The sequence below is a fragment of the Geospiza fortis genome, unplaced genomic scaffold (assembly GCF_000277835.1).
Source record: "Geospiza fortis unplaced genomic scaffold, GeoFor_1.0 scaffold186, whole genome shotgun sequence".
Classification (NCBI taxonomy): Eukaryota; Metazoa; Chordata; class Aves; order Passeriformes; family Thraupidae; genus Geospiza; species Geospiza fortis.
Window position 1 is genome coordinate 6178155 of NW_005054331.1, and position 8208 is coordinate 6186362.

The window sequence follows — 8208 nt, forward strand, 5'->3', positions numbered from 1 at the left end:
TGTCCACATTACCACTCCATCCCAGGCTTCTGTAAGCCAAAACAGCCCAGAACCTGTGTGCTTCTCAAGGCCTGCACCCAGCCACATGGCTGCTGACACACATGAGGTTTTTATCTTTGATGTTGGCTGCTCTCATGGTTATCTGCAGCCAAGGTGTCCTCACCTTGCTTCCCTTGCCATTGCACGGGACAAGGTCATATCTTCAGCTTCTTCACTCTTGTGGTTACCTATGTTGGGACCTTTGGGTGAAGGAGGAAGATGTCTCACAGCTGTGCTTGTCAGTACCTCTTGCCTTGTGAAATCCTCAGTTTTAAGTGAATGGCAGCTCTCTGCAGTTCAAGCACATTGACCTTTGCTCAGCTGAGTACGGGATTCAGACACAGAGTAATGTAATCTTTGCTTTAAACCTCGACCAGAGGGGTGCTTATCAGAAACCAGCAAGCCAAAGCTTCTTTACCTAGTAGAAACCTGGTGCTTATTGGTGGTTTGCTGTTACTGGTGGTAGGTAGGAGCTTTATGTAAAACCAAGCTGTCACTGGAGTCTCAATTAAGTGCTCAAGTTTTGTGTTCTCCTGTATTTACCTGTACTTTTGGCAATTACTTGATAGAAACTGCTGCCATGGACCTCGAGCCAGTGGTGGAGGCTGAAGAAGCCATGGAGCTGGAGCAGAGTGAAGGGGAAGAGGAGGAAGCTGAAGAAAAGAATGGGAAGAATCCCTCTGAGAAGCCAGTAGAACCTGAGCAAGCAGCTGAGCCATCTGAAAATGCTGAACAAGTGCCCAAACCTGTTTCGTTCTTACCCCGAAATAAAGAGGAGCTTCAGTGTCTGATCAAACACATTCAAGAAACAGTTACAGTCAACATCTTGCCTAAATTGCACAGGTGTATTGTTGCAAAGGTGAGGAGTTAATGTTTGAAAGGTCTTTTGTAGGCTGCTACTTTAAGGATTGGGATACAACTTCGGAGCCAGTGAAAAAGCAACACATTAAAAAAAAAAACCATCTGAAAGCACAAAAAAGGCTTCATGCCCTTTGCTGAGTCATGGAGATACTGACAGACCCTCTGGTCAGTGTGGGGGTGGTGTCTTAGCTTCTCTGCTGAGAGCTGTCTCAAACTACACAAGTGAAATTATTCACTTTGTCCAACCTCTTGAAGAGTTCTCAGCCACTTGCTTCCACCAGCCTAGTTTCTGTATTGAAAACACAGGGATTTATCTCACCTGTCCTTTAGCTGTCTGGGTTTTTTCCTGCAGTCATCAGAGGATAGCAGCCTGCCATACTGGCCTCTTCTAGGGTTTGTTGAGAAAAAACAGAGTTTGTTTCTGTATATTAAAAGTGCATTATGTCTTGCTCTCTTAAAAAGGTTAAAAGAGACGAGGAGCACAAGCTTGTGAAATCCAATGTTGTGAATGATGATGAGGTAGTTCGTGTTCCATTAGCTTTTGCAATGGTCAGAATGATGCAGTGTCTTCCCCAGGAAGTGATGGAAGCCAACCTACCAAGGTAAATCCCAATGGGGCTCTTTACACCCCAGTGGGGCTGTTCATTGTGACTGCAGGCACCTTTCTCAAGCTGTAGTTACGTACATGGCTAAAGTCAAGAGGGACATCCTAACAGACTCTTTTGGAAATTCCTGTTCCTAGTGACATGCACCTCTGCACCTCAGTATTTAACTTCTGTAAATCCTGACCCAAGAGCAGAGCTGTGAATCAAGGTGCAGAGGCAGGGCTGGTTGTGCTGGGGACAGTATAATGTACAGAAAGAAAGGATAATCAGTAGAATGTCCTGAAGGACAGTACACGTGTGTATGCCTATAAAACCTCTCCGTGAGACTGGCTGTGAGTACAGCTGTGATTGTGAAACAGTCCTGAAAAGCAGCCTCCTTGGCAGTGTAATTAGTTCTGCTCTACTTGGAGATGAACAAAGCTGTCTGTCTTTGTTTCCAGCATCCTGCTGAAAGTCTGCACATTCCTGAGAAACAGATTTCAGGAAATACGGGACATTGCCCGCAACACCCTCATTAAAATCATGGAAGTGTTGGGAGTGCACTACCTTCTGTATATCTTAAAGGAGATGCGGTCTGCGCTCATCCATGGCTACCAGGTAATGCTGAAATTCTTCCTCTTCTGCTTTCTGTAGGCTTTTTTTCTAATGTGTTGGGAGGAGAATCCAAAGGGAACTTGCTATTGGAATTGTTTTGCACTGGTAGAGTAGTTTGGTATAGTGCAAGTAAATACTGTTGCTACTGTCTACATCAGTCTTTGTTATGCCATGCCAAGTGCCAAATAAAGGTCTGTACCCTCAAAAAATTGACAGTCTAAGCCATTTTCCTAGTGAAGAGTTGAGGTATGTAGGGGAAGGATGAATTTTTGGTTCCAGTAAGATTAGAGGAAATCTTTCAATAAGGTCATGAGGGCTAAGCAGTATCTGAGGGGAGTTGCTGCAGAGACTGCACAGACAGTGTGTGGTGATGCTAGTTGAAGGCTTGCTTCCTAGATCCAGAGCCAAGGCTCTGACTATTAATTAATCTTTCTTCTTGCTGTGGTTTGGGTTAAGAATAATTTTTCATGTGAATTACCACAGTTGAGTAGCATGAGCTTGTAGCTGCTGTAAGAGTGAAAGCACCAATTAGAGCAGCCTAAATATATCAGTAAGAGCCCTGATGAGAGAGGAGATTCCAGCCCTCTTGCCAGTATGTGGTGGGATAGGGATCCTTTTTCTCTTGCTACTAAATGGATTCTCATCCTCCCAGTGTTTGTTTTTTTTTCCTATAATGAAAGCTCAAGTGCAGTGTGTGGCTTGTGATATCTGTGGTATGGGAGTGTCCCCATGCAGTATGATTAAAGAGGTCAATGCAGAGGTTTGGAATGATCTGTTCTCTTTTTCTCTAGCTCCATGTGCTGACTTTCACTGTGAACCTGTTACTGAAGGGCCTTACTACCAGGCTCAGTGCTGGTGATTTGGACCCCTGCTTAGATATCCTGATTGAGGTAAAAGCTATTCAAGACTGAAAGAAAAAGCATCATGAAGTGCTTGGGACGTATTCTAGGGGGGGAAGGTTTTGTGTAGGTTGTCTCTGACTTGGTGGCAAACCAGGCTGTTTGTTGTGTGTGTACTGCCAAGGAAGGAGGCACCAGTAGACCCCCTTGTAGATGGGAATCAAGAGAAGTTAAGTGTCTCTGGGGCTGTATCCTGAGACCTGCCTCCTGAGAGGGGATGGATTCAAGATTAAGACACCTGCCTGTGTTTTCCTGTACTCTAAAATGGCTGAGGAAGTCAGCAGACATCTACTCAGTGCAGTCCACAGACCCAGGAATTCAGCTGGGCACACAGATGGGGTATACTGGGATGTATTGATCTGACTGCAGTCCCATTCCTTGTGTCACAACACCACAGAGGGGTGTGAGAACAGTGTTCTCATCTGGTGTACTTAAACAAGGATGTTCTGTGTTGACAAAGGAAAGACGTCATTTGTAGGATACCTGGAGAATTGTTTTTTCTGTGAGTGGGGAAAAATAGTGTTATTCTGTTGCTACTTGAGAAACCTGCTTTTCTTCTTTCATTCACTTCTCTTGCCTGTTTTCCAAAGATATTCAACCAAGAGTTGTTTGGGAATGTAGCTGAAGAGAAAGAAGTGAAGGGAATTGTCTCCAAGATCATGGAAGCGCGCAAAAACAAGAGCTACGATTCCTATGAAATTCTTGGGAAGTTCATAGGAAGGGGCCAGGTGACAAAACTTATTCTACCACTGAAGGAGGTAAGAAAAGTCAGCAAGAGTCTCTCTTACAAACTGTGAGCACTCTCAGTTCTGTAAGGTGATTCTAGAGCCTCTGGGTGGCTACTTTGAAACCACCTATGGGATCTTGCTTTGGCTTCCCGTTTTCCTTTGGGAAAGCAGTGAGACTTTACTGCTGATGTCCAGTGCAGGGAGTGGCATTCTGGGAAGCTTTTAACTGCTGCTAAAATGGAAACATCTCACTTTGAGTTCTCCATGCACTCTCTCTCTGCCCACCCATCTTTCCTCTGGAGCTTAGAAGTCCTGCAAGGCTGCTGTGTGGTTTAATCTCTTGTGCATGGAGGAAATGTCAACAAAATATATCCAGGGTCTATCCATGTGCAATAATTGCCTTTTCAAAGATGCAGATTTTTTAGCAGAGTGCAAGCTGACACAGGAATGGAACCCTGGTTTGCTCATTAGCTCTAGTGTCCTGGTGGCTATAGCTGAACTGGCTGGAGGCTGACAAGAGGAAGGGAGGGATGTTGATGCAGAGCTGTGGCAATGGCATGCTATTCACCTAAAGAGCTGGAGACTATGACAACATGATGAGAGAGAAATTGCTGTAGTTTTTCCCATGATTTCTGATTTCAGGTAACAGATAATTGCCATCAGGCTGTCCTCTTAAGTTCTCATGGTTTTACCTTTGCAGACTCTGGAGAGCACCACAAGCTTGAAGATAGTCCGGAAGGTGCATGAGGCACTGCGTCACATCATGGCAGGGCTCATCTTCAACTCAGACATGAATGCAGAATCCCTCCTCCTCCTCAGTCATGGTCTTATCAGTGAAAATTTGCCTCTGCTCACTGAGAAGGCCAAGTGAGTTCCTGGGTGTTGTTCAGATGGTCTGGTATTGTTTGCTTACAGAAATGGCAGTTCTCAAATCCAACTGATCAAATGCATGAGAGTTTAATTGCTTTCATTCCCTTTTTGTTTTCAATGTAACTGAATCATTTAGGCAGTTACACGGCAAAGAGAAAGCTTAGTAATGGCAGTTAGTATTTGTGGAACTCATGGGAGTCTTCTCTTGCAAGGTCTCTGGACCTTCAGCAAGGCTTTTTCACTGTCTGATGAGCTAATAACATGCGTTAGGATGTTGGGATGGAGGGACAAGGAACAGTGTTTAGAAGCAGGCTGCAAACATTTCCATGAGGCCAGGGACAAGGAAAAACATGGTCTTTCACTTTATTGCTTTGCTGCTAGGGCAGATGAGAAGAACCATCAGATTTTTCTCTCCATCTGGTGGTGTCACTGCTCAGAGCTGGGTCTGGGTATCCTGCATTTGCTGTTACACAGGCTGGCTTTCTCTAGGGTATGACAGCTGTTTGCAGACTTCTTGGAGCAGTGTTTGTAAGCCATCAGTAACTGAAGTAAAGATCAGTAAAGAAGAGCAGTGAGTAGTGGCAGGATGTGTATTTGCTTGAAGGAACTTCCAAAGTTGATCTGTCCACTAAGTCAGGATGCTATACAAATGATTGTGTGTTTGTTATCTCTGGAATAGCGGCATTGTTCTCAAGTCTGAGTCCTGTCTGTCATGCTGCTTTCAAATTGGTTTTATTTCATTGTGGTCCATCTGTGACCTGGTTTTGCTTGCTGTGTGGGAAGCAGCTAAGCACAGTCCAGCTCTTTTTACTCCCAGCAGCAGGATTGTTGTGGAGAGGGTTCATATCTGAATATTTTCTTTTGCCATGCATACACTGCTTTTCAGGAAAAAAGCTACCCCTCCTCCAGACCCTCGACTGCAACCAGAGAGCTGCCTGCTGCTCCAGCCCACTCCCACAAGAGGAGGGCAGAAAGCTCGTGTCAGCAGCAGGACTAACACATATATCCTGGTTGATTCAGGACTTCGGGTAAGGTCTCCTCAGATAAAAAACTTTACATTCAAAATTTTGTTAAGAGTATGCAAAGGAAAGTACTCTGAATATATTGTTTTAATAGCACAGCCATTAGCCTTAACTTCACTTTGTATATTGTAACTCCAGTGGTGCTTTTAGATTTTTTTTTTAAGTGCTCAGCCTGTTGAAATATTTAGGTGGGATATGGCCTAAGTTCTACTATAACCTGAAATAGCTGTGGGACCTTACTTGACTCGTTTGTGTTCTGGCTGACTTTGAGATAAATGTCCTGATTTTTCTATGACAGCTACTGCACATGAGCCTGAAGAGATCCAAAGTAAATTCTTCTGAGGAACATGCTTTGGAAATGTTAGACCCTTTTGTTCAGCTGCTTATAGACTGCCTGAAATCTATGGATGTCAAGGTACAATTCTGAGCTGAAGTCTGTGTGTTCTGTCTGCTGTACTAAGAGTCTTGCCCACAAATGTCATCTTGAAGTTAACTTCCAAGAGGAGAGAAAGCCACCAGTTTTTCAAACCTGTTTTAATAGGTGTGCAGATTAAATTGTTTGAGGACATGTAATCCCAAGGGAGGCTTGTGGCTGATGAGGACTGAATGCTCTGCTCCATGTTACAGGCAGCAAGTTCTCCTAGAGAATGTTCATACGAGGAACTTACAGATGATCTGTGAGGATGTTCATGAGATCTTGTAGCTGCTGGGAGCAGTATTCTCACAACTGTGGTTTCTTCTGATCCAACTCCAAAGTCTTCATTCCTAGCACTTCAGGCAGCCACTTTTTGGGACAGCTTTTGGTCTGAGTGATCCTAGAGCCCAAGAGTGGAAGGCATACCCTGTCAGATACTTGGAGTGGAGCTTTCCATGTCTTGAAGGCAGCTCTGCTTCATATCTTTAGCTGATAAAATCAAAGTTACAGAATACTGGAGTCACAGATACTGCTTTCAAAACTGAGAAACCCTTGTGTTACCCGTGAATGGTTTGAGACAGGTTGGGTTTGTTAGCTAACTGCCTTTTACCACAGTTGTAGATAGCCTGACCATGTCTGTCAAACAGTGAGAAGAGTTCTCTCAGTGTCACTGTACCCACGTGCTGTCCTTTGGTTCTTTCTTCCAGGTTATAACTGGTGCTCTGCAGTCCTTGGTATGGATTTTAAAGTTTCCTTTGCCTTCTGTCGGTACGAATATGGAGTCACTAATCAAGCAGCTTTTCCTCTTGCTGAAAGAATTTGCCAAGACCGGAATAGCCAAAGGCCAGAATTTCCACCTGGTTGTGAGCTGTTTCAAAGTAAGTCAGGCCCAGCTCTGCTCATTTCTGCTTTAGGATTAACTTTCTAGAATGAGACTTTTCCAACTACAGATCCCTCCTGCAGCTATCCCTGGAGAGGTAATGTGGAGATCACAGGCTAGTGAGGAGTATGTGGCCTTGCTGATTCTTCCCAAATACAAACTTAAAGATCGTTGGTCCCTAAAAATGCACAGCTTGTATCTGAAGAAATGTCTTTATAGAAACATGTTTGCCTTCTTTGTTCATTGTAGTAGTATCTTGTTCCACCTGAGTAAATCCTGGTAGCTGAAGAGAGACATGGGAAGGGGGCAATTCATTTGTTTACCTTTGTCTCACAATTGCCATCTGAAAGCAAAATGTGATGAGAATGGTGTTGGCCACATGTTCTAGAGCAGCAGTTTGTCTTTTCAGGCTGAAGTTGTATAAATCAAGTCAGACTTTGGCGTGGACCTTTATTTTATAGCATTGCATGTGTACTGATAATGTGCAATTTGATTTTGTAGTGTGTAACGATACTTGTGAAGAATGCAAAGAGTCAGATAACAAGCAAACAGCTCCAAGTGTTGCTTGGCTTTGCTGAAGAAGACATTTATGATTCATCACGCCAAGCCACTGCCTTTGGCCTTCTCAAGGTATTTCTGTGCAGCAGTCATGGGTGTTCTGTGAACCACTGGAACAGCAGTGATTCTGCTTCCTGGTGAAAGAAAGGCTGTACATTCTCACATCTGGAACAGGCTGCAGATGCTGTTGAAGCTCTCTGTTATAAGAGAGGAAAAGTCAACAAAGTTTTACTGTTTGACTTGTAGCCACTGTTTAAAAGTGTTTGGGAGGCTGTTTTATACACAGTGCGTATGAAGATGTATTTGGATCTGAGTATGTTTATGCTAAAGAATCAACATCTCTGATCATTAGACCAGTATTCTGTGTTGCCCAAAAGAAACAGATATGGATGTGTAAGGTATAAGCCATCCTTTTTCTTTTTTCTTTGAGTTGCGCTTTCTGTGTGTGACAAAGTCAGTGTTAAAGTACCACCTGAGACCTGTGTTGTCTGGGTTGTAGACACTGTATAAGCAGAATGATGTGACTCCAGATGTGCTTTCACATTTTCAGGCTATTTTATCCAGGAAGCTGATTGTCCCTGAAATTGATGATGTGCTGCAGAAGGTTGCCCAGCTTGCCATCACGGGTCAGAGTGAGCCAGTGCGAGTCCAGTGCAGGCAGGTTGGTGGAGTGAAGAGTCTCTCACTTTATTTACAGCTGTCTAAAAGGCCAGAGGGCTTAGTGTGGCCATCCTGCT

General features: G+C 44.0%; 1 protein-coding gene across 1 annotated transcript in view; it reads left to right on the forward strand.

Annotated features, from left to right (window-relative positions):
• The window catches only part of UTP20 (UTP20 small subunit processome component), a 76277-nt gene that overhangs the window by 57950 nt on the left and 10119 nt on the right, over positions 1-8208 (forward strand). The window contains 11 exon segments of the mRNA XM_005421668.2: positions 609-898; positions 1363-1502; positions 1946-2102; positions 2891-2989; positions 3589-3756; positions 4427-4593; positions 5483-5624; positions 5917-6033; positions 6741-6911; positions 7415-7543; positions 8022-8132. Of these exon segments, the coding sequence (XP_005421725.2) occupies positions 609-898; positions 1363-1502; positions 1946-2102; positions 2891-2989; positions 3589-3756; positions 4427-4593; positions 5483-5624; positions 5917-6033; positions 6741-6911; positions 7415-7543; positions 8022-8132 (1691 nt within the window).